This window comes from Gavia stellata, chromosome 14 (assembly GCF_030936135.1).
Source record: "Gavia stellata isolate bGavSte3 chromosome 14, bGavSte3.hap2, whole genome shotgun sequence".
NCBI lineage: Eukaryota > Metazoa > Chordata > Aves > Gaviiformes > Gaviidae > Gavia > Gavia stellata.
In genome coordinates this window covers 1,953,912-1,980,672 of record NC_082607.1, presented here as the reverse complement: position 1 = coordinate 1,980,672, position 26,761 = coordinate 1,953,912, and the positions used below count along the sequence as shown (strand labels likewise).

General features: G+C 48.0%; 1 protein-coding gene across 1 annotated transcript; it reads left to right on the top strand.

Annotated features, from left to right (window-relative positions):
• The first annotated feature begins 23,007 nt into the window (after positions 1–23,007).
• CYSLTR1 (cysteinyl leukotriene receptor 1) lies at positions 23,008–24,057 on the top strand. The gene has a single exon (XM_009809536.2). The coding sequence runs from the start codon at positions 23,020–23,022 to the stop codon at positions 24,055–24,057; it is 1,038 nt and encodes a 345-aa protein (XP_009807838.1). The 5' UTR covers positions 23,008–23,019.
• The last annotated feature ends 2,704 nt before the right edge of the window (positions 24,058–26,761 follow it).

Genomic DNA, 26,761 nt, shown 5'->3' with positions numbered 1-26,761 from the left:
TTGTCTGTAATAGCAATGCTGTAACTCTGAGAAAAAGCTTGGAAGCAGCATAAACACTTATTAAACAAAAATGGCACTTTGTTTATTCTTATCCTCTCTTTGAGTTGTTGTATCTCTTCTGCTCCTTTGTGTGTGGCTCTTACACTAGTTTGGTTTTCAGAAGTTTGTAACAGACATGGATAAAATTGCAGTTAAAATAGGGCTGCCTTCAGTACTGCAAAGTCCTTTAGTGAGCTTCAGCCCCAAGCTGTGTCCTGCCAAGCAGCTCCCCAGGTCTTTCTTTGCCTGCTGAACCCTCCTATTTTGTAGAACTTTCAAGAAGATAAATATGAAATGTTTATTTCTGGTTGACAAGGAATTATTCTGAAACCACATCCTCTCCGGAGGGCCCGTTTCAGCCTGGTACCGTGGTGCCCCGCTTACAGGCGGTTACAGACAGGTCCATCTAGTGGTTAGCCCCACCAGCAGCGGACGCCGCTGGGTTTGCAAAGGTTTGGACTGAGCAAGGGCCAGAACAACCCAGTCTGTCTCCTGAGGTTCCTCTTTATTTTCCCCGTGAAAGGTATCAGGAGAGACTTGAGGGTTCGATTCTCATGAAAATCCTTAATTCACTGCAAACACCATGTAGGGGATTTTTATGGCAAAGAGAGAGCTTTGGCAAATTGCTTCAGACAAGTAGACCAGAGAGAGCATTGGTGCCGGTGGAAGTGGAAGAGAGCTTTGTACGAGCTGGGACAGCTGTAGCTTTTGTGATCCAGGGCAATAGAGAGGAAAATGTTGGTCGCTGCTCAAAGAAATTCTGGTCTTAAGATCAGAGGAAGTTGGTATGAGGATTTCCAGGGCTTGTCACTTGGCATATCGCAAGTCTGTTGAAGCTGATAAGATAAAAGATCTGGAGAGAGTCTGGGTGTAGGGAGGAGTAACATATCTGTTAAATGGGGGAATTACCAGAAGTTTGGCGGTTTTTTTTAAGGCCACACCAGTGGTTTTCAGAAGAAAATTACTTTTATTGCCAGCTGAAACTGCAGCTGTTGTGTTACCTGCCTCCCCACAAACCCAGCCCAGTGTGCACGGGTGATGGTGCTAGTACCGGTGGCTATTGCCACAACCTGCACAGATAAGGCTAAAGGATTCCCAGCTCTCTTTTGTTTTATGGGGATTTGCTTTTTCCTGTCTTTTGAAGAGAGCAGTGGGATATGTAAAACAGGACCTAGGACCCACCTGTTGTTGCTGGCAGTAGTCAATGCAGGTGCGGAGATGCAGAAGTACTGGGAGCTGGTCCTCGGCAGGTAGGGAGGTGCGGCAGGTACTCGTGCCGATTTCTGCACTGATATGGCCCTATGGATTTGCTAGAACAGCTACGGCTTCCAAAATCTCTAATGTTTGTAAAACAAAAATAAAGGCTAAATAAAGATGACCCTGTTCTATGGAGTCCTGCTGCGCCTTAGAAAAAAGCATTGTGGGAAAAATTAGAAGGAAAACACAACGTAGAAATAATAATGCATACAAGTATGACTAAATAAATAATGGAGCAGGCCAAGGGTTCAGCTGAACTAAGGGCTCATGGTTCCTGCAGTGAAAGTCTGAGAGTTTGGAAAACATCAGCTTGATACTCTTTAATTCTGCTCTAATACGGAACTTTAAAGGCAGGAATGAGAAACTGGAATCTGATTTTTGGAGGCAATGGAGGAATGTGGGCAGATTAATTGAAAGACAATGCAGAAATCAGTTGTTAGGTTTAGCATTGGGTGAGCACAACATGCTCCACTTACTGCAGAAGTCATTGTCTCTAACTGAGTTGCTCTGCTTGGGTCTGCTACCCTTCACGGAGGACAGGCAGGTACAAAATACACGGTATACAGCAACCCTACATGACTTGCATGAGTGTAAAACGTTATGGTGCACATCAGGGAAGGCCCTGGAAGAAGGCTGCTGGGCAGAGAGCAGCCATCCAGATTAAGCACAAGTATCTGAACAAACAGCTTTTAACATCAATTGCTTGTCTGTCTCAGTATGTAAGATAAACATAATCATAGCTGATTTATCTCAGAAGTACTCAGATGGCCAAAAAAGGCCAATTTTCATTATGTACTATGTTCTTCAGAGAGCAAGCATCAGCCATAAATCTTGCAGATATGTGCGGACAGTTTGCACAGAAGTCTGAATGCTCCTGAGAAGAGGCTGGCGCTGGCCACGGGGTTTTGGGCCAGTCCAAGGTCAGAAGTTACTTCTGAGCCTGACCTCGCAAAACCAACGTGGTTTTGATGCGCAAACAGATAAACTGTTGGTGTGCTTTATATCTGCATGTACTCTGAGTGCTGCACATTTGAAACAAAACCTCATAAAAACAACTTCAGGGAGCTCACAGAAAGGTGGGGAAAGGCCTGTCTCCACCAGTGGTACCTCTGGGCTCTGACTGCCCAGTGACCTGTGTCCCCCTAACTCACAAGATGATGGATCAGAAGCAGCACTAAGAGGGGTTTAAGACGTTGCTTGGCAATGGGTAACAAACTTCAGTCTTTACTGGGTTATGGCTACAGTACTCCTTTGGCTCTCTGCTTCTCGGCACTCGAAAATTTACTGGAAGAGACCAAAAAGGTCCAAAATGAGCATGACTCAGTTTTGCAAAAGCTCCACTGATATCTGCTGGACAGGGTACATTGTTTGTCATCCTCCATAGGAGAATTTTTCTCTTCCAGCAGTATTTTTGTATTTTGAGTGATCTTCAGATGAATGGAAACAGACATGTTGTCTTTGGATTTTAAATGCTGTTGCCAAAACTCAGGAGTCAATATGATTATAAAGCTATGATTTTAATTGCTGCTGTATCGAAATTGCGATCAGCGCTAATGAATCACATTATGGCTTGTTCATGGCTGGTACCCTCAGTCTGAGCCCAACGGCGTGGCTTTCCCTAGAAGCGGCTGACTAAGGACTACAGCCTGGGCTGTGGGTTGTTCCCAGACTCCGCCACCACACGTAGTACCACTGCATTTTAATTATTATTTATCACAAAGGAGATGATCGTGTGTGTGATTTTTTTATTTTTCTTAGGAAAAAAGCTTTCACACTAGCTTCTTTAGCTGCTCCCCTTTCCTTTCCCAGCCCAGGTGACAGGATGACCTGCACATAACCCACCTCCTCTTGTGATCAGCAGTTCATCTTCTCCTGAAGAACAGCTGAACCCTGAGCACGTTTGCACAACCCAGCGCTTCCTGGGAACTAGAGACCATTCCCATCAGCAAGTGACTGGGGCAACCACAACTAGAGATGCTTCTCTATGCATTCTCCCCAAACATCGTTAAGCGCATGTGTCTCCCTGGTTTGTTTATAGATTTAGGAACTTTCTGCAAGTTTCTTCTCTCTTCCCAGCGCATTAAGAGGAGAGGACTGTAGAGTGGTTGTCAGGACAGAAAGGCCATGAGAGGGTCCTCTTTTGTATGACTAAACTCAGTTGTAGGGTATTTGATACACCTAGAGTGAGACGAAAGCAAGAATCTTGGTATGGTAAGCCCACAAAAATTAATATATTGTTTATTCAAACTCAGAATTAATAGGTCAATACTAAAGTAAGGAATTGTTGTCCATAATAAAAACCTGAGCATGGTTGGTTTTTTGTAGGCTTTTACTGACTCTGACTTTTGAGTGGGTTTTTGCAATGAAGGCGAGTTTCCAGCATCGTCTGACTTGAGGCTAGCAGGACTCATTTTTAAGTGGTGATCCTTTGGGGTTAGAAATGAGGAGACAGGCTCAGACTACCTTTCAGCCCTTCCAACCCTGCTTCACACCAAATGGTTTCTGAAGCTTACACATCTCAGTGAAAGGAAAGTGGAAAACAAAAGAATATATTTCTACTTAGCCTCCTACCCTCAGCAGGTGTCTCAGCCCATCTGCAGGTGTTCCACAGGCACCATCCCAGCACCTCAGATGTGTTCCTTTCCTTCCATTTCCATACTCTCCTTCATGTCATCTGCTGGGATTTTGTCATGTTTCCCAAATCAGAAAGAAGGATATTTCATGGTTCCTCAGTATGGCTGTACAAATCAGTTTATTAAGTGTTAGAAATGCAGTTCTTGTTCATTGTAAGATACTTTACTTTGCCTGGCATCATAAAAGAACATGAAAATTAATGCCTTTGGCAAGAAACACCCCTGTTTTACTCAGATAGAGCTCAGAAGCTTTGGCACTAAGAGAATTAAGAACCATTATTCTGAAAAAGGACAATCAGTTGGTGCAGTTGCTGTTTCATGCTTTGTTATACAGCTTGTCCCATCTCACATCCTTCTCCTGTCATTTCTTTTAGTTCAAAGTTGTTCTATTTTGATTGTTGTGTTGGCTCAACTCATATGGGTGCAAAAGAGGAAGAAAAATAGGAATTACATTGAATGACTTTTGGGCTGCATCTCCGAAGCTAGCTGGTCACTTAATGCTGATGGTTCTCCTCTCCACCCAGGGAGATCTTGCAGATGAGTATGTCTTGGACAGGGAACTGATCAGATGCTGCGGTTGCATTGGTAGGCAAGAGCAGCAGGTACAGAAATGGATGGCTGCGGGCTGCAAATCAGACTGACATGGGATCTGAACCAGCACAGAAGAGCACGTTGGTAAACAAACAGGAAGGCAATGGTCCTCCGCTGCAAGCTTGTTGGGCAACGATTATGGGCAGATGGGAGGGACACTAGCAAGGAGGAGGAAAGTAGAAAGAGCCTGAGGCACTGTCTGAAAGAGGAAAGATGGTGGACTAAACTCTTAAAAGCAGTTAAATAGCTGAAGACATTTGAAATCAAACCAAAGAGGTTCAGTACACTTCACTGAAGCTAACAGCCAGAGGTGCAACGTGACTTAGAAATGCCCTCAAGAGGAAGAGGGAACAGGCAACAGTCAGAGGTTATTAACACTGAGAAGAGACAATTGTTGGAAGTGATACTTCAGGTTAGAACTGGAAATAATAGTACTAAATTAAAATGAAGTCATTTGAGAGTAAACACTGGAATAACCTGATAGAGAGTGGTCCCAAGTGGATTTTGGTTTTCAGGAATTAGATCAACATACATGAATATGCAGAATGTGTGTCTGTGCTTAGCTGAAGCTGATGGGAAAAGTTTGCATGCTCAGATTTTAAGAAAGAAATCCCTTTTCCCAGGGCTGCTCCTTATTTCTGCTCCATGGGAAGTGGGACTAATGTTAGGAGAAAAGTGAGTCCTGCAGTTTTGCTCACACTTGAAAGGTTAATGTTTCTCCCAAGAACCAGCAGATAAATTTTTGACAGACTTTCTTTATTATTCTGCAATATTCACAGTCTTCACTTGCCAGAAATATTTTGCCTTGTAAACCAGAGGAAAACTAAATCCAGAGCTGTATAAGATCTGACATACTGCCAGGAAACAAAACCAGCCCAATAAAACTGCGTCCTCCGTTGCCTTCAGTGTGCACCAGGCCGTGGGTGAGCAGGACTGGGGGTTTGCTCCCCATCTCAGAGCAGGTACAGAGACATCCTGGTGCCCGCTCCAGTCCTGCACCCACGTCAGGAGGAATCAGGAGTGTTTCTTCCTGCAAAATTTGACTTTGATGGGCATGGTAATAAAGGTGACTTGTTTCCTGTGTGTGCTTCATTGCATGAAATACAGTAAAGCACACTAAGGGCAATACATCGTGCTCTGACTGCAGAGTACCTTTTTTTGATCTACCATTAAATATCGTATTTACTAGCCTATTAATTTTACCCCTGTCCTTGGATGTTATTTAGGCAGCTTCCAGGCACTTTTTGCTTTCTAATCACAAAGGCTTGTTTCTTGCCTGTCCTTTGTCCTCCATCTATTATCTGCCTGAAAATTATTTTTGAACAAGCCCAACCTGAAAAAACGTGTAATTGGTTTAAATTGGCTTAAATGCATTATTAATTCTTTCCACCATAGGAAAAAATATCAAAATGCAAAACCTTCAGTGCATTTCAAAATATTGAGGATCGCATAATGTAATTAATAAAGAGGGAAAAAAACTCGAGGTTTTTGGAACGATATTGCGTCACTGGTTTGACAAGAAATGATTAGTCGTAAAACTACAACAGCCTGTGATCAGTATTTTTAACAATGGGACTAGATTAGCATGAATGTAGTGATTAGTGAAAATATCCAGGTACTAAAAACATTGATGCGTGAAAAATAACACTTGGTCTACACTGGCAAAGTTGTGTGTGGTTTGTAGCTATTTCACTTCCCAGGGAAAGAGACTTGGTGCTTGGTGTCTAGGAGGGGCTGAGCTGAGATTCCTTACTCCAAAAATACTGGCAATCTCCTAACCAAGCTGAGGAAGAGTCCTGGTAGTTTCTGTTGGACTAGATGATCGTTGTAGGTCCTTTCCAACTGAACTACTCTGTTCTAAAGCATATCCATGGCATTTTATGTGCATGGTCTGTAGAGGACAATTTGAGCATGTGTATTAAACAGAGCTTACGCTCAGTTGGAAGGAGGACACTCGTCACTCCATCGTTGGGACAGCAAGATGTCTTCCGTGGCAGTCAATGGAAAGTTATCTCACTTTGTCTGTTTCTGTAGGCAGTCTGCGTGATGTGAATTTAACACGTGTAGAAGGCTCCTGATGGGCTTGGAGGCTGCAGTTGTCTGTCACAGACGCGTAAGGGTCAGGACTCCCCTCCGCTTTGTGCTTTACGTGAGCCCTGGAGGTGAAAGACATCATTTCACAATTTTTTTCCCCAATTTCTGCAATTCCTATTTACCACAAAGGCTGGCATCACGCACCTGTGCCAGTATCACACGCTCGTGCCCCACAGAGCAGTCACTGAGTGCCCATTCAGCATTAGCAACCCGTCACTCTTGCCAGGCGTTTCAGCTCAGGACTGAGCAGTGATGTTTTCTCCCGGGAGTGCCGCGGGTGAGCAGGCAGTGCTGCCTTTGCTGGAGCAGCGAGAGAGTTACAGCTGGGGCGGACATCAAAATGCACACTGCTGTCGAGCTCATCTAGAGCAAATACCCGTTCATGAAAACTGCTGCAGGTGCCCATTGGCAGTTGCTTACACAACACCTACTGTAAAATCCCCTGGGTTTAAGTCCAGTGGAGAACAAGTCTTTTAACCAGGGACTGGCACGTGGAGCTGAGCAAGGAGAAGCGTAAAAGAAGGAAAATTGTGGTCCTCTTCAGTCCATTTTTCTCCTATTTTAGAGAGATTCTTAAATCTGCAAATATATGCCTTACATGATAGTTAGCTCACTCAGTAAAAGCCAAAATCAACTTTTTGTCCTGCAGCGAGTGGCAACGCACAGAGCAGTTGAATCATGGCAGAAAAACAGTAACATCCTTCTCCAGCGAGGGTTTGTTGTTTTTTTTTTTTAAAAAAAAAAAGCACCCACTTCTCAGCATATCAGATAAGAGCAGCCACAGAGAACAGCAGGTTATATAATTGAAGGGCTTGATTCACAGCCTGGGGAAGGCATTTTCAGGGCTGATCAGAAGCTTAGCGCCAGCCTGGACCAGGCACATCATTTGGGGGCTGAGACCACACCTAATCAAATCCAAGCAGAAAGCATGGGACAGAAGTACGGGGAGTTTTGAAGCAGTGGATAACAATGGATGAGAGCACAAGCAGCTCAGTGTGGTGGTATATGCCACACGACTCATCCATCTGACCGAGAACATGGATTTTTTTCAGGCAGTTCCACCAGTGACATTCAGGAAATAAGAGGATGTAACTATTAAAGCCCAAACTTCCACTATTTCATGAGACTTCCTGGTGATATCTTCCACAATCTGTTCTAGAAGCGGAAATACAAAAGTGTTGTAGGTGGAGAGCAGTAACTGTAAGAGCATCTTTCACGGATTCCTGGTACATAGGGTCCCCTTATCTGAATCTCAGATTTGAAGAAAGAGCCTGCTTAAGTATATCATCGTTCATCAGGGGTTTTTCTCTTCACGTTTTTCCTTTTAAATCAACAAGAAAAAAAGAAACAACCAACAAGTTGAGCACTTGAACGCTCAAAGAACAGGAAATTTCTAATACTACTTCCTCTGGTGATTTTAACCAAATTACTTTGCATATCTGATGATCTGTATTCATCGTTCTCATGCTGGTTGTCTCAATTTTTGTTAACTTAAATTCTCATAATGCAATTGCATATCCTACCCTTGTGTTAGTTGTTAGATGAGGCAAAATGTTTATCTATTGCTATGTTGCCATTAAATGCTAGAGTTTATTTTGATTCAAAGTTAATTGTTTGGGTCATTTTCTGTTTGGGTTGGCATTAGCTCCCCTGATATTTTTGTTGGTTGACAAACCCTTCTGCACAGGCATGGAGGTGCGTGTTTAACCATCGGCACGGCTTGCAGCCTCCTTGCTTCTTTCTCTGAGAGCTTAATTAGGCTTTTGCTATGTTAGTTTTGCTATTTTTTTAATTATATCCTTCAAAGATCTTATTTCTCTTTCTTTCATGCAGGGTCCATCTGATACCAGTGCCTACCTGTTGCGTTCACTCCTTCGTGAATGTTAGAAGCCCCGGACTACTGAGCTCCAGGGATGCCCACCAGCAATCTCAGCTTAGACATGGACATGGGGCTTTTCTTGTACGAACCTTGTACGAATAGCATCGTTCTCCTGACATAGATTACTCATACGACCTAAATAGAGTCCAGAAATCAAGGGATATTATCCTAAGAAGAAATAATAAGCAAGATGCTCTTTGCACAAAACAGTGAAGACGCTCTCTGTTCCAGACCTGTCACAAGTTGAGATCAGAGTGCAGAAGCTATGGATACAGGACAGTAGCTACTCTCTTCATTTAAAAGTCTGCCACATAAAGCATGGTGGCAATTGCAAATTAAAAAGGAAAGTGTCAAATGAAGCAGTAGAGACCACTTACACTGGACACACGGCCAGCGCACACAGTCACAGGACTCGGTAGCAGAAGCCATTCCGTAGACTGGCGCACCACGAAGCAATACAACACTGCAGCAAAAGGATGCTGGCTCGTCACCCAGAGCCCTGCCTTATCCCAAAAGTACTCCCCTCGCTGCTCCCTGGCAACGGGGTACATCTCGGGTGGCGTGCCTGCAAAGTTTCAGAGAGCCAGAAGAGCAGATGCGTGATGACCCTTCTAAAACATGGTGATGCTTCCCTCAGGCCCATGTTGATGCCAGGTGGTGGACTAGCATGCATGTGCACACACGTGTGCACGTGGAAGGCTGGACACAACGGCGCTGGTCCCATGTCCTTTCCCCAAGCCCCTGCTTAAGGCAAGCAGGATGCTTACAACTCCTCTTCCCGCTGCTGACTGTCCTGGTCACTCAGCGACCAACATCCAGTGGAGACAACTGGCCTCTCTTCCCAGCATCTATGGTGGGACAAAATAACCTTTGTGTGCAGAGCTTCCAGGCACACCAGGATATTTACCACAGGTTGTCCCGGTAGTTAATGTGTAGGAGTTGAAGAATGAGTTTTCTCCTGGGAACCAGCTTAGCCCGTCATATCCTTGCGTTCCCCGTGTCTTTCTAGGGTAAAACTGTGAATGAGAACAGATGAGCATAGGTACAACCTCGATAAAACAGAAAGATGGTGGTAGATAAAGGAAGTAATTAAAGGGTTAAGCCCATGGCGGTGTATGTTTGATCAGCAAAAATTAATTGTGCAGGGTTTTGCTGACCTGGTATTTCTTCTTAATTTAAAAAAAACAAACCAACGCACAACTTTGGCAAATCAAGCCATTTTAAATGACCAGTTCTTCCAGAAGTGTAAATCACAAAGCACCGATGGCTGCGCAGCTCCGGGGATGGCCCCCGGGAAGCTGGTGTGTGGTGTGCAGGGCTCCCTGGTGTGCAGCCTCCAGTGGTGTGCAGGACTCCCTCCCACAGCCCCGGGGATGCTCCTGGGCTTGGCCGGCACCTCGGACGACTCCTGAAGATGGAGCACATGGACCACGGGGGTTTGAATGCCGTGGTAAGGTAAGTCCCTGAAGCATCCCTGGCACGAGGCAATCTAGCGCGGAGGAAAATCTGGGTCCATGTGGGTGTATTTGTACAGCTGAGGTGGAACTGTTCTATCGAAAGGCTTGGTTTGTATCCCAATGGATATCTCCTAAGAGAAGCCTCTGCTGGAAGCCGGTTGGCAGGGCCTACAATATTCTTCAAATACAAGTAGATTAACATGATCTCTGATGTTCTGTGGTGATTTACTTGACTTGCATTGTGTCATAGATAATTATCTGGCCATCCTCAAACACCTAACGGCAATGTATATCAAATGACGCACTAGATAAATATGGGTTTAGTTAACTGTTAAGTGTCTCTATTATCAATGTCAAGATTCAGTAATGCATGTGCATTTGCCTTTCAGTTTAGATTTTAAAAAATTTCCAAGTGATACAAGGCCTGAAATAATTTTGATGCCAAAACTTCACATCTTTTAGTGATGTTTATTCCATTCCCTTTCCAAAAAGAGAGAGCTGACTTGCATATACTATTTCTGGCTTTTTGGATTACTTTCCAAGAGAAGATCAAAGCAGAATTTCCCCATGAGAAATGTTTTCTTGTGCGCTGTTGAATTTTGCAGGGATAAGTTTGTTTTCTCATCTTCCAGAGAAAAAGAACCCTGGTAGTTTATGTAATCAGAAAACTCTGCTATCAAAAAATGAACATCAGAGAGTTAAAATGCTAGTTCATTCCTGGAAGTGGGAAAAAACTGTAACAAAAAACCTCTGATATTGTTATTTTTTAAATTTATATGTCAGAATATTTTTTTACAAAAAAAAAAAATGTAAGAAGCAATAAACCTAGTGTCACTATCTGAAACAAAACTAGAAAATCGAAGCACAACCTTTTGTCAGTTTGAAAGTAAATGCTAGTTAAGATTACCTGGACAGACACCCACTAACCCAGATTAGGAAGCCTAAAGTCACTGCTGACCTGCGTAGACCCTCCCACGCGATTCCAGTCTATGGGCCAATAAATGCAACTTAGGTTTGTCCCATTCTGGAAAAAAATGTTAGAATGATAGAATATTTTTAACAAATTTGCATATAATACAGATTTCACATCAGTTCTAACAAAACGAGGAGAATTAATACCATTCCCCAGCTCCTGATAAATGAAGCCTCCAGGATCGGGAAAATGTTCTGCTGCTTTTGCCTGAAAACACATCATCCACAAAGCGACACTGAACATTTCTCATTTCTTGACTGCTACGTCTGCAGTGTGACTTGTGAAAAAATGGAGACACAGCTTGAAGAAAGCACTATCTCACCCATCTACTGAACCACCTATTTGTTACAGGCACAAAACAGGAAGAGGAAGCAGCAATTGGCTCTATCAGGACAGCATCTCCTGACAGTGCGGCTATTCTATTTATTACAGGTTGACCTGTTGGTACCATAAAAGAACCCGAGGAAATCCAGCTTTTCGAATCATCAGTCCAAAAGTCTTCCTGATGTCCTTAACTTTTCTCTTTTCTAAGGTGGTTAACCACGCAAGGGACTTAGGACGCTAACCTGCAAGACACCGGGAATCCCTGTCTGCCATCGAACACAGCAAGACCTGAAAGCATTCAGCATCTGGTAAAGCCAATCCCATAATGCCTACAGAAAGGTAAAAATTCAAACCTTGTCGTTTACAAACACATCTGTAGTGTTCTTTTGCAGGGTATGATCAGCTGATTGCACATGGGCCAGTTCTTGTGGCTTGCTGAGGTCCTTCACCAGCCGAACCACGGCAAAAGGATGTCTCTGGGTCCTCGTCTGGAGTTTTGGCCTGACAGGCCCCTCCTTTCATTTTGCACAAGGTGAAAGGATCGGAGCAGGTTAAAGGGTCCCTGAAAGCCCTACTTCCGGAAATTTTCCCTGGCAGAAGACCCTGAATTACTGCTCCCTGTCCCAAAGACCCCTCCAAACCCAGGAGAGGATCAGTCTAGGGGAGAGTGGACGTGCACCCAGCTGCAGGAACACCGTGAAGCACGTCGGCTGCAGCACCCAAGGGAGGCTGTGGCTGCGCGGGCAGCCCCGTACCTGTGCCCACACCCGTACCCGTACCTCTGTGGTGGAGGCCACACACTCTGCTCCACTTCTCAGAAAAGGCAGCACAAGGTCTCACCTTTTGGTCTGCATTTTGAGTGGAAACCACATGAACCCTGTCTTCTTTCATGAAACAGAAACAGCGTTGTTCCCTGGCTGATGTCTTCCGTCATTTCCCAGATTAGTCAGCCATCCCCATTACCGCCTCCTTTTGCGAAGAGAGATCTGTGCCTGAAAGGATAACATAATTCTCCAAATATTTAGCGTAACAATGATGGGATTGTTGAATGCTGTCCTTGCAGTCATTTCTGGTAGTAATTTATGTCATTCGCCTCAGGAGAGCAAGTTCTTTATTCCAAAAAAACGCTATCTCGAGACAGTTCTGAAGATGCCCTACCATCTCACCCAGTTTTGCGTCTTCTCTCAGTCCTCTTTTCCACAGCAGCTAGTTAAAAAGGTTGTATTTGCGGTAGAATACAATCAACAGCTTCATGATCTGAGAGAGTGACAAGGGCTGAGGTTTTCTTCACAGAAAGTTCCCCAGCTCCATTCTTCTCCCACAGAAATCAGGGGGCTTTGTTGGTCTCCTACGGCTGGGATGGAGCAGCTTCTCGCAACTGCCAGTAAGGGCCACACATATTAACATCAGCCCCTCAAAACCAAGTGGAAGACAGGGCCAGTGCTGGAACTGTGACATCAAGTCTCTGTGCCAGGTCCGGGAACAAATGGAGACACATCCTGTAGGGTCTAGGTGACAATAAGGGACGGTCCCCTGGAGAAACAGGTCCCGCTGGGTGGGGGCCCTCGCAGGAACTGTTACAGCAAAGGCAGAGCAGAAAAGGGATTGCTTATCCTTGGCAAGAAGCAAAAATTACTTTTCCAAATAAGGCAGCACATTTGCAAACTTGACGAAGAAGGAGGGAGGCATACCCATCTGACTCCGGCCGCCGATACCACCGTTTCTTGGTGTGGTTTTCTGCCACCCAAACACACTGACTCAGCCCACCTGGGTGCTGACTCCGGGCTCACTGCCACTCAGAAACAGCGCGGACAGCCCTGACTGAGCAGCTCCTGCGCGGGTGTGAAACAAAAGCCGCTTGTTTCAGAATGACTATGGGCTGCCAGGCATCAAGGCATGGAAATTGTTGCATAAAAAAGAGTCTTTATCTCTTCTCACACTTGGGCGACATCTCCAAACCTCCCACTGCCCTGCGACTTTCCCATCGCTTTGCAATGGGAGTGCCCCCCATACCTGCTAGATCCGGGGCCACCGTACCAGTGCGCTCCCCTCATTAACCCACACCAAAAGCTTTCCGTGCCCCATTCCTCCTTTTTTCCCCCGCTTTCCTCACATGCTTTATTTCGTCCATGTCAAGGGAGGGACGTGCCTGGGTTGATGAGTCCTCCCTCGGCAGAGCACAGGGTCCGCAGCTACGCACTTTCCAGGTTGGGGCTGGCTCGAGTCTAGCTAGGTCAGAGCAGGTCTCCACCCCCGACTTCAGGCATCACCACGGTCATGCTTTTCTGTAGAATGTGCATCTGGCAGATGGCATTGCCACTAGTCATTCTCCCCCAACGTCACACAGTCCAGCCTATTCTAAGTAACTTTGAGCAATTCTGAACTGAAGTTGAGATTACCGCCCTTTTCACACAAGATTCAAAGAGAAACAACCTATTTTAGGAAGTCCCAGGAGAGGAAAGAAACAGCAACATGTTAAAAAGATGTTTACTGTATCATGAAATGCTGTCTTTCTGATTTCTCTTCTTAATACCCAGTGTGAAAGCAGTTGCCAAAGCTGAAGAGCTTTTTCATTCAGGCTACAAACTATTTAGGTGTTTAGGAAAATTGCTTGAAACTCCAGCAGTAAAGGAAGCAGCAGTCCAGTGCGCTGGATTGATATGACATTTATGACATTTAACAAAGGCCTCAACACCTTGGAGTCTGGTGTCTGACTGGAGCTGCGGGCATCCAGGGTCCAGGAGGAGAAGGCAGCGGAGGGTCCGTCAGTGCTAAGTGGCAACTTACCTTAACCTTAAAGCGTGATCAGGCTTTTTCCAGATGTGGATGGTCCCAGACAGATGTCCAAAGCCTGTACCCCTAAATTGTGCCTTATCCCATTGTCCTGTGAAAAGGGAATCAGACTGATTTACAGCCTGAGCATCAAATTGCTCATATTAAGCACTACCAGAACAAGTCTTCAGCCTCCAGATGTCTACCGAGTCATTAAAATTGGTGTTGTTGTTAATTAATAATCACCTTTATATCAGTGAAAATCTTTCCCAGAGGCAAAAGGTATCTTATCTAGCCCAGTTCCTCTGGTGGAATACTGGAAGAGCTGATGCCTCCGACACAGCCACCGCTCGCACAGAGATCTGCTGACATACAGCAAGTGCCAGCAATTAGCATCATCGAGGTGGCTGTGAACATCTGCCACATCACTCGGCTTACTAAAGTGCTCTGAAACCCGCAGCACAAAGATTCTGCAGACCGATGGCTGCTTCCTCCCCTCAGCATACATGTGTGTGTCTTATTAAAGTAGCTAAACGACCCCTTCCAAAATGTGCCTGGCTCCCTAGTACAGCTAGAATTCAAATTGTCACTTAATGAGCCCAGACATCTAATGACTTTGAAGGAGAGCTGAGAAATCACTTTACGCCACGTTAGAAGTGAAATGACAGGTTACAGCTACCCTCGCCCAGTCCCAAACCCCGAAGTGCAGCCCTCCTTCCCTTGCTGACCTCCACCCCTCTCCCCAAACACCCTACAACTCTCTTCTTTCCTCTTTCTCTCTTTTCTCCAGCCTTCATCCCATCCCCACCCCCATCATGCAAGTTTTTAGGGGTTTCCCTCCTCTTTCAGACTCTGTCATGCCCTTGTGTGGTTCTGCACACTGTCTCACCTCCTGTACTTTTCTTTTTGCCTGCCACTCCCCCCTCACCCTCCTCTGCTTTATGTTCCTCTGAATTTAGTTTCTTACCTTTTCTCCAGCTCCCATGTCTAAGCAGGAGCTCTCCCCTCAGGACACAAGTGTGCTCTTGGCTGCTGTGCTAGACAAAATCATCCCTGATCCTGCCACTTTCTTCTAATCACTCCCCACACTTTCACCACAGTGCACCCACGCTACAGACCCCAGTCCTTCTCCTCCTGAGCCATCCTCAGCCTCCAAGAACAGGTTCTCATGTTCCACATCATGAACCTGGTCTTCCTAAAGCCTCCCCGTCCCCGGCTAGTTCTGCAAGCCCAACCACTCGTAAGAGGTAATGTGTAACCTCATTCTCCAGACCTGATGGGGGTCACTTTGCGGGGGTCTTCTTCACCCCCACTTCTCTGGCAATGTGCCCAGGGGCTCCTTTGGGGAGTCCTCCCCTTCTCTTGCCCTCCTCTGGGTATCCCCCCTGTCCATGTGTGGCCTTTATACACGCATGTGCTTGTTGCCATCTCCTCCATCTTTTGTGCTGCCCCCTCCCAATTCCTGGTTTAACCCACTCTGTATCACCTTCTTGAGGCTTTGAAATGTCAGTCCCCATGACGCGTTAGCTCGGTTTGGACTCCAGCTTACAGGAAGGCGCTAACAAACCAAGTAGAGGAAGAAGAGCGAGGAGGTGATCTTGTGTGGTGTGCGAGGGACACCACACTGATGGCACTTCCCTGAAGCATTCAGCACTGAGTGGCATGAAGGTCTTCCCCTGCACAAACTGGAGGAGCAGCGTCACCGTGGACCGTCCCACCAAGCAGTGCTGGCTGTCCCTGGGGACGGTTATCCACGGCCCGCAGCCAAGGAGGTCTGCTTTGTCCTCTTTGGGGCACCGGGTCTGCGTGCCATGGATCCAGCCTTTCCCTGGAGCACAGAGGTTCCCACGGTGCGTGGAGGTGTCAGGGTTGGCCACCCTCCAGCCACCCATCCCGGAGGACAAAAGGTTTCATCCAGCTCCTCACAGTGCAGATATATTCAGTGAGTACCCCAGCCCTGCCCCTGGTTATCATGCCTGGCCCCCATCAAATACCACGCGTCTTTTTGGCCTCATCGTATCAGAGCTGCAGTGTGACCTCCTCTTAGGAGTCCGGTGAGGAAACCGTTCCACACCAAAACTTTGGCTCTTCTGCCAGCACATCTGGAGCAGCAGCAGCCTCCTCGATCCCACGCCAACCTCAGTCTGACCTTGCGACTAGAAATCTTCCTGTTCTTGAGAGTACAGGGCAGAAAAGAAAAGAAGAAGGAACAGCAAAAAAAAGGAGAAGGAATAATAAAACTTATTAGCGAAAAGCAGAAGGAATAGCAAAAAAAGGTACCAAAAAAAGCAGAAGGAATGGCAGGACAGAGTAATACCAAAATGTGCACCACAACTGAAACAAACTACAGAACTGGCTTCACATGGAGGAGAATGCAGCGGTGCAATGGGTTGCTCGGTCCTGGAGGCTCTTGGACCTCCATCCTTGGAAGTCCTCATGACCAGGTGAGACAAAGCCCTGAGCAACCTGGCCTGACCTGGTTTGAGCAGGAGGTTGGACTAGAGATCTCCTGAGGTCCCTCCAGCCTGAATTATCCCATGAGTTGACTGTTCCTAATACACTGCCAACTGGCTCTTGGGAGACGGGCAGGCTTTTCTGTGCCCGGGGTAGGCGAGGAAGGCAGGGAAGGCTCTCAGGGGAGGCAGATGGATGAGGCGTGCTTCTCGCACACCTTCGCTGTTCATAGAGAGCGCTGCAAAAGAGGAACCGCCCACCTCCGCTGCGCCATGGCTTCGTCTGAAATGCAAGTCTGCACATTCTAGCTGTGCGCAGGTGCCAAGGACCCACAAAGAAAGTGCAAATTGCTGGATTTGACAGCAGAAAAACCTTCTGGGACACATCAGGGTGGAAAAGATGCAAGCATAAAAGAAAGGAGAGAAGACCCAGCATCGCAGCTGGAGGAAGCAGGCACAGCTGCAATGCTCGCTATTGCGAAACGTCCAGGTGGGTCTGTAATGGGTCGGTAATTCCAGCGTCAGGTGGACAAGGGCTTTCCCACTATATTCAGCCCATCTCCAAGCCTTGGCTTCCCCTACATGATGTAAAGCAGTGAAGAAAGGAGAATAAGAGCATGGTGAATAGCAGCTTGCAGTGCCGGAGTGCAGTGGCACTTAAATAAAAACCAAAACCATGCAGCCCAGGCAGAACCTGCCATAACGCAGTCTCCGAAGAGACCATCATCCACCCACCTCCCACGAGAGCAGACTCCAGTGTACTGTTGATCCTATTTGTGGTTCATTCCTAGAGAGCAGTACTGACTTCATTGACAGTGGCATTTAACAAACATACTAAACCATTTATTTAAAAGGTTTGAGGTGGCAAAATTTGTAATTAGTGCTCTCCAGCAGCCTTCTCCCAGCGGCTGCTCGGCTCTGCACCCTTCCGGCTCTCCCAGCACAGCGCCTGGATGCCATCTCCCCACCTCGGCGCTGGCACGGGGCCACGCTCGGCCCTTCGCACCTGCATGGCTCTGGGCTGCGCTTGCTGGCCCCGTTCCCTGCCCCAGGCCAAGGCTGTGGCACTCGTCCAGCTGACACTGACACTTCCAGGATGGCGTAGGGGCAAAGTTTTCCCCCGACTGCAGGAAAAATCTCTTTTGGTGCATATGATGGTCCAGTGCAACCAAAAGTCAGCATGGAGCACATTTGTGTGTCATCTCTATTTTTTAAATAGGTGAGCAGCAAAGCGCTCGGAGGCTCCTCAGCATGCGGGTGGGGTTTTTTTCGGTAGCTGATTTGCCACGAGGTGAAAAGATCTGTCTCCACAAGCGGAATTTCTGAGAGCGTAGCAACGAGCCAAGCAGACCAGGGGTTTTACTGGGGCGCTTTCCTGTCCCACTGCTAGCGCGCAGCTGAGGTTGCCCCATTTGCGCTTGCACCCCCCGTGACGCTGCCAAGCTAGTGGTTTGCCAGCCGTGTGCTTCACCGCTTTGGATCCCACCTGGGGGGACCGTGCAGCCAGTCGGGCTGTCCTCGCTCAGCTAGAGAGCATGTGGGTCTATGGAAGCTCCAAAAGCGGCCATCAGAATGGAGCTGGGGCAGAAAAAATGGCTCAAAATGCGGCCAGGCGGTCACCCGACCACGCAGCACCGCGTAACAGCGGTGGTGATGCGGGTGTCCTTTCAGCGGGAGCACCTGGGGTCACTGCTCACGCCACCCGCTCGTTGAGAAGGAGCTGGATGAGGCTGTGTCTGGGGACACCAGCCCGGGACGCGCCCCAGGACCAGGGATGCTGACGAGGACGCAGGTTCTCCGCGGCGAGTTCTCCCGCCTGGGCCATCTTAGACGCCGCAGTGGGTGGAACTCGGAGGCGCCCCCCGGAGACAAAAGCCCCCCCAGAGGCCTCCCCCGTTGCCCCGCAGAGGAGGCGGCAGCTCTGCAGCGGGCGGGGGAAGGACGGAAAGCCGCCGGTGGCCCCAGCCCCGAGGGCTACAGCCGCGCCGTGACCGGGGGCAGCGGGGCACCCTCCGCCTCCGGGGCGGCCGCTCCCGGCGCACACCGGCTCCCCGCGAAGGTCCCGGGGGTCCCGCCGGGGCTGGGGGGGTCCCGGTGGAGGCCGGGGCGGGGGCGCGGCGGCGGGGCGGGGCCGGGGGTGGGGCCGGGGGCGGGGCCGGGGGCGGGGCCGGGGGTGGGGCCGGGGGCGGGGCCGGGGGCGGGGCGGGCCCCTCCCCGGGGCGGCCGGGGGTGGGGAGGGGCGCGCCCCGGCTTAAGGGCGCCGGCGGGGCGGCCGGGGGGAGCTCGGCGCCCGGCTCGGCCCCGGTGAGTCCTCGTCGGGGTTCACTCGTGGGGGTCGGGTCGGGGCTCCCCGACGGCCGCGGCGGGTGATGCCCGCGCTGCCCGCGTGGGGAGTGCGGCGGGGAGCCCCGCGGGGAGCCCCGCGGGCAGCGGCGGGACGGGACGGGACGGGACGGGACGGACGGGACAGCCGCTCACCCGCCGGGCTCTGCCGCCGGTGCCCTCGGGAGCCGCCGCGTCCCGGCCGCGGGGAGCGGTTTGCAGCCGGGCTGAACGCCCGCGGGGCTCGGCTGTGCCATTTCCTACTAATGAGCTGGGTTATTAATTAGCGTCTGCCGCTTGCTGCGATTATTCATTCTGTTCCTCTTTCTGAGTCCAAAGTCTTCCCCTGCACCAGGGAGTTTGTTTGTGAGGTGCGCTCGGGGGTTTACACCTCTTCCACCAAACGTTGAATTTGGCCCCTGTCAGCGCTCGGAGCGTGAGGACCGGCGATGCTTTACATCCGAGCTCAAACCGAACGAGGGTGTCTTCTTTGGTGGGGTGCTTTTTGATCGTGCAATTCAATTTAGTATAACCTACTTATGACCAACTATAAATCTAGCTGTGCTGCATGAGAGTTGGAGAATAAGAGTTGTTCGGAGCTTTGCTCGGCTTGGGATGCTTTGCTCAGCCAGCCATCGCGGCTCCCTCTCGCTCGTGTACGTTCCCGACGAGCTGAATTCACCAGCACACCAATAAATGGTTCGGTGAACCACAGCTATACAAATAAAAAGTGGCAGAAGTGATATATGTCTTCAATTCATGGTGCAAACTTGGCCTAATGCCTCAGCTAGGAAAGGGTGTTTTGTGGGGTTTTTTGGTTTTTACAGATACATTTCTAAGTGTGGAGCTCCCTTATACTCTAGCAGTCTGCATCAATGTTGTAATCATCAGTTTTCCTTTTGGTTACGGAAGATATTTTAAATTATGTTCAGAAATATGATAGATAACAGGTCTCAGTTGTCTTTTAGACAAATACCTTGCACGGTTGTTCACTATCTGCTGATGTCTTTAAGAATAGCAGCTGAAAGACTGAAATTTAGTCCCCAAAGGAGGTGAGAAGTTTATAATCCAGCTCAATACCACTTAGGAAGTGTGCACAAACAGGCATGGAGATTAAAGAAGGAAGTTTGTCTAGTGAGCAAACGACGGGCTGAGACGTTTACCAATATCTCTTGGTTATCTCTTAGGCAGGATAGCTAAACTGGCAGAAGGGAAGAGAAATCCGCAGTGGCGGAAGGCAGCGGTACCTTCGGCCGCCGTGCATCGCTAGTGCCCTCCCAAAAGGCACGCGGGAACCTGACCCAAAACCTGGGAGACGCAGGTTCTGCCGGCGCTGCCCAGCTCCCCCGGTGCTCCTGCGCGTTTCTCCATCTGCAGCTGCTTCTCTTCTCTGAGCGTTGCATCACATTGTTGCTTTTAGGCAAAACAGCTCTGTTTATCCACTGGGTTGGCCACGCAGGCTAGTTTATCCCTTTTTCTCCCGTTCTTCATGCTGATCATCACTGCCGGGAGGTGCAGGCAGATGCACGTTGAGGTTTTTTTTCTGTAAGAGCTCATTCCAGCCTCTTAATCTCAAACATCTTGGTTATGTTTTTGTCTTTTAATGTCTGACAGAGAACTGAGGTATGATGCCTTGGTAAGTACAGAGATTTTATCTGTGTGATATTTCGTGAGATAATTGAGCCGCTAATCTGACCGTGTTCGTACAGTGCAAAGGGCGGCAGGGTCTTGCTCGGCAGTTCTGCTTGCGAGGCACTAATGCAGCAATAATGGTAGTGAGAGCTTCAGCACCTGCATCGGATTATCTTGACAGGTAAAAACAAGGACTGAGGATCATGCAGCTTTTTTCAGGGAATATTGCACTACCTGCCACGCTCAAGCAATTAGTTAAAATCAGACCAATGTTACCGCAAACTTAATTTTAGCCCTATCTTGGATTTTCAAACATTATTGGAGTGTTGCTCTTTTCATAACTTGAACCTCAAGTCTGAAGTGAAGACCTCAGGCAAGCGAGGATGCCAGCGGTGTGGGCTGAAGGTCAGATCTCTTGGCACCTCCCAGGGGACCCAGGGCTGGGTCTCCTCTGCACAGGGGCAGCAGCTCCGTGTTGCTGGCTGGTCCTTGCAGAGGGGGAGCGGCTGGAGTGGCGAGAGGATGGTGGGGGCAATCTGTGGCGGTCAGACCCGCTCTGGGCTTGCCATCGCGAGGAGCCCAGACTCTTCCAAGCCGGGGCTGAGGTCTGGATTCTGCCACCACCAGAACTGGGCTGCTGAGAGGCGGCACTTGGGGGGGCAGGGAGAGGACACAGCTGCAAACTCGCTGCCTCTCTCTGATTAACAGGTTATCTGCAATGTGCATCGCTAGATAAGCTTCATTTATGCAAGCTAAGGTGAACTGTAAGTGATGATGTACAATGTACTGATCTACAGCTTTTGACAGAGCTGGCTAGAGCCGTGTTGAGTCTTGGCTGCCTCTTCTGGCCAAAAACCTCTGTGCAGTCGCACGGGTCGGTGGCTCACACAGCCCTACTTGTGTCCACGAATAGCCCAAGGGGGAAAAACCACCCTCTTTACGTCAGGCTTTGCCTCCTCTCCTATCTATCTGTGCCGCCTCGCTGATATCTGTTGAGCTTTAACGTAACTTGTGCGTTGCGGAAAATGAAAGGATTGTTTTAAGAGTATAAACTCCCACATAGCTGAAACTTCACTGAAACCTGGAAGCCTTGAGCATCCCGGTGTGGTTCTGAATTCCCAGCATATCCCAGAGAGACAGAGTCTGGGGGAATCCTTCTACTCTAATGCTGCCAGAATATTTTCATGGATGAAAATACGTACCATTTAACATCAGCCTTGAGCACATACGTAGTGTGGCCTCTCGGTTGCTCTTGTCCCAGCTGTTGCTTTCATCATTTCTGTTCAAGTCCTGTTGTTTCAGTCAGCGTGTATCCCGCAGTTCTGATCGTCGGGGTTTTACATGGTCGCAGACTGCAAGCGAGATTCTGTGTCTGAACCACTACAAGTTGAAAATGAATGGGAAAAATACCTAAGTGTGTATTTTCCTCTTACTTTAGGACAACCCAAATTAAGAGTGTCGTGCCTCCCTGCACTCCAATGAATACCAAAAGGAAACAGTAAAACTTTCATGAAAGACTGGCTGAGCCAATCCGAAAACCCTCCCTGGCTGTAGGGTCTGACTGCTCCGGAGAGCCCCAGACCTGCTAGTGTAAATCAAAGCAATGTGCAAAAGCAAGCCCAAGAAGAAACCCTTTGCTAGGGAGTTGCCTTGATAGTGCAGATGTCTCCAGACCAAGAGGTTTGTCCTCCTTGACAGGAGCTTCCCTGCAGCCTCCAGCTCCGTCTGCCAGGTGTTGCAACAGCATCTCGGCCCAGGCAATGTCAGGGAAACCAGGGCCCTGCAGCATCCTCTGTGCTACAGTGATCCTTCCTGTTCATCAGATACTATAGGCGATATCTCTTCCAAAGCTGGTAATTACACATATTTATTAGCATAGCAAGTTTAAAAAAAATGGTGCTACCTATGAGCAGAGGAGAGCAATGCAGAATTTGGGGAGCTGATAAATGTCTGGTCGTGCACTGAACAGCGTCTGGCTTGGAACTGTCTTCCACCTTCAATGCAAAGGATTTGGGCTTTTTTTAAATTATTTTTTTTAAACAGTTTTCCTTTACTGTTTCAGAAACCTTCTTGCGGACTTTCTCCTGCGGTGACCTGTCCTTACGCAGGCAGGTGTGGAGGTGGAGCGCAGGGAGACAGCCGTTTGCCAGGCGAACAGGAGAGGCAGGACTGAACAGTCATTAGGGACCAGAACTGGTCTTTCTATTTGAAATTGCGCAGTGCTGTTGCTACCTGCATTATTCCTCTCTGCTGTTTTAATGAGTAGCTACTTTAGTTTGCGAGGGGTTAGAGCTTTTTGGTAATTCAGTGGAAGAAGGATGCAGCCAGTACTGAGGACTCTCATTTTTACATCACCAGTTGTTGGTACCATGTTAAGAAAGGTGATGTAGCAGACAGCAATAATAACACGGATCTGCGCAGATCCACATCCCTTCCTAGCTGTTCTCTTCCATATGAGAGAGATGATAGGTTTTTCCTCCTATTTAATAATGGCATTTTATTTTCATGTGCTGCTTTACATAACTCACCCGAGTTTTTCATCCTTAGGCCTGACATCCATCGCCAGGCAGAATCGGTGCCTCAGCCAGGCAACATGACGGTGCTATTTGATAACCTGTCGTGCCATCACGCCATCGACGACTTCCGAAACCGAGTCTACTCCACGGTCTACTCCATGATCAGCATTATGGGCTTTGTCGGCAACGGCGTTGTGCTGTATGTCCTCATAAAAACGTACCGGCAGAAGACAGCCTTCCAGGTGTACATGCTGAACCTTGCCGTGTCCGACTTCCTCTGCGTGTGCACCCTGCCCCTGCGTGTCATCTACTACGTCCACAAAGGGAACTGGTTCTTCAGTGACTTCCTATGCAGGGTCAGTTCATACGCGCTGTACGTCAACCTGTATTGCAGCATTTTTTTCATGACTGCAATGAGCTTCTTCCGTTGCATAGCCATTGTTTTTCCAGTCCAGAACATCAATTTGGTAACGGAGAAGAAGGCTAAATTTGTCTGCATCGGCATCTGGATTTTTGTCACACTGACAAGTGCTCCCTTTCTACAAAACGGGACGTACCAGTATGGCAACAAGACCAAGTGCTTCGAACCCCCAGAAGACTCTCAGAAGACATACCTAGTCGTGATCCTGGATTTTATTGCCCTATTTGTGGGTTTCATTGTTCCCTTTGTTGTCATAACTATCTGCTACACCATGATCATAAGGACCTTACTGAAAAATTCCTTGAAGAAGAACCAGGCTAACCGCAAGAAGGCGGTCTGGATGATCATCATCGTGACGGCCACCTTCCTGGTGAGCTTCACCCCATACCACATTCTGCGTACGGTCCACCTCCACGTGCTGCAGCTGAAGAACGCCAGCTGCGAGAACGCCATATACCTACAGAAATGGGTCGTGGTAACGCTCCCCTTGGCAGCTTCCAACTGCTGCTTTGACCCACTGCTCTATTTCTTCTCAGGGGGCAACTTTCGGAAGAGACTTACCACATTTAGGAAGGCTTCTTCCTCCAGCTTAACGCAAGCCTTCAGGAGAAAGTTCTCCATAAAAGAGAAAGATGAGGAACCCTTTCAAGAAAGCCACAGGGAGAACGGAAAGGCAGCCGTGGCCCATTCATAAGGGGGCTAGACCTTCCCCTAAGATCTCAGATGGGCAACGGAGATCTCTGAACTCTTCCAGAAGACATGATGGAAGCTCGCAAGCCTTCGTCGCCATTAGATATGTAATAACAACGGTGGGTGGTCCCTGATTTATGCTGCTTGGTGGTACAGCCGTCATCGGGGACGGCCAGCCCCTTCCCCAGGACCACTGCTTGGACACGCACAGCCACTTAGCACAGAGGAGCCACGGCCAGCCAGCACCAGAAAACTGTTCATCTGATGATAAACTCGCATAAACAAACTCTTCAAAGCCTGTATTTGGGCATTTGCTTCATTTCACAACTCTACAAAGAGTGTTAATTCTCTGAGTCAGTGGGAAATGTAAACACAACGTTTGCTGTACGCGGCGCTTGGGGAGCTACTGACAAATAAAGAGGGCAAAGTTTTCACTGAATCTTCAAACAGACGCTAAACTATTTACACAGCAGAGGCCAGGATAATTCCTGCCCTGCTCCCAGCTGCTTCTGCTTTGGATTTCAGTTTTCAAGATCATTATGTGTGTAGGACTTGCAGGGTTGGTGCCTGGGTCTGCAAATCCAGGGACTCGGGCTTGAGCCCTCAAGGAGCAGCTCTTCGGACACGCTCCCACGGCCACCAGATCTGCCAGCATGTTCTGTATTTCTACAAAAATCTTGCCTGTGGGAGCAGTTTTAAAATTGCAGTATCCTAGTGTGCACCTGAAACTTCCTTCAATGGGACTGATCCTGTAAGTGATGGCTGCAGGATCCGGATTATCGCTCCAGTTCTTCAGGAGGCTTTACCTAAAAGTAGAGCTCTGGGTGCTTGGAGTCCAGTGCAGGATCAGGGCTGCCTTTCTGAACTATTGACCAAGGGTTTTTACAAAAATAATAATGTAGAAGCCCTTTTTAAAAACAGCCGTATACAGTATTTGATCCGGTTCAAGAGTGTTCACCTTGCTCACATGTTGCAGAAAAGAGGCAACCCAAGGCTCTTGGAAAGGTCTCCGGGTCTTCCTGGAGAGTCTGAGTCCAGATGAGACATGAGGGAATCTTGTTTTGATCACAATATGGTGAAAAAACAGACTGGGCTATGTTTCTTATGTAAAGAAAAATTTGAAAATCTTGGACAGAAGGAAACTTTCCTGTACTTTTCCAGTGAACCCGTGGAAAAGTAGCGCTGCCGGCCTTCTGCTGGAGCAAAGCCCAGCCCGAGATGCGTGATACATCAAGACAGAGAGAGAAATTCTTGTAGGAGTAAGACTCTGAGTTGGAAATGTGGTTGATAAATGAATAGCAAGCATGGTTTGATACGGTATTGATGCAGTTACTTGATGTTATCTTAAATAAAGAAAAGTTTTAATAGTGTAGAATAGGAGCAAGCGAAAAGAGTTTGGCTTGGGGGCAGGGGTCTGCTTGAGAAATTGTCTTTACAGGTACACAGAAGAGTGTAAGTTCACTCTTATACCACAGTCTGCATCTCCCTGGGTCAGCAAAACGCACTTAAAAAAGCAAATCACCTGCAGAACAATTTCTGGATGTGAATTTTCAACAAGATCTGAAACCCCTTTAGAAAACCTTAAGGATCCGTAAAGTGGAAGAGGGCTGAAAGCTGTTGTGTGGAGGAGTGTTACAGTCCCCCCTAAACCCACAGGAGGGCAGAGCTGCTGGTCCAAAGCTGTAACCGCAGGCTGCTTGGGGAAGGCATCTGTAAGAGGAGAGCTGGCTAAAACTTCTTTTCAGGGGTTAGCATAGATTCAGGGGTTAGCATGGAATGTCACAGCTGTGTCTCAAAGCATTAAAGGCAGTGTGCAACTGTGAATAGAAGCCATCATGGAAAACCGAGTTTCCGAATATGTAGAAATAACATGTGCATTCCCAATTTTTAAAATATTGTACAGTAAAGCGCTATATATATGTGTTGCAAAGCATTTTTATTGTACTAGAGGTATTTTTTCCTTTTTATCTCTTTTTTTTTTTAACAAGACAATGGTTATGGCAAGAGAAATGGCAGTGATTTTTGTGCAATAGGAAAGGCTATTTAAAAAAAGATTGCTGAAAATTAAATGAAAATGTTGGAAGTTAAATTTTAACAATTACTGTTTCCTGTGTCTTATTTTAAAGTCTCTGTATACAGATTCTTCTTCCCTACAATCCATTTTTATCTACATACAGTGCTAGAGTGTAATACTCACGTAATAATCATTTCTAATGATACAACAAAAACGTAGTCGAAGCAGCACAGAAGTTGCTGAGGGCAGCACCTGGAGCGGGCTGAGGTGCTGGGGGACTCGCTGGCCCAGCCTCTCGGAGCTGGAGTTCGGTCCAGCCAGCCTGGCCTTTGCCGTAGCCCAACTTCCCCGGACTCAGGGCACCGTCTGGGGCTGCCGGTGTGGGGACCTGTTGGAGCCAAACCACTTCTGACAGCGGCTGAGCTCTCGGTAGGTCTTGCAGAGGTGGAGCACCCCAACAAAGAGCAGCTGCGACCTCGGTAAATCTGTGTTTAAGGGTAGAAAATGCTTGAAAGGCACTTGGAGGGAAGCGATGCTTTTGGTGAGGATGATGTATTTGGGTGTCTTGTGTGGTCACGTATGACACAGCGGTTCCTGCATGGAAAAGTCTGCCGAGACTGACATTTTCTCCTTACATTTTCCAGAAATACATGCAGGATCTGCAACGTGTTATTCAGTTACAAAATTCCAGCCT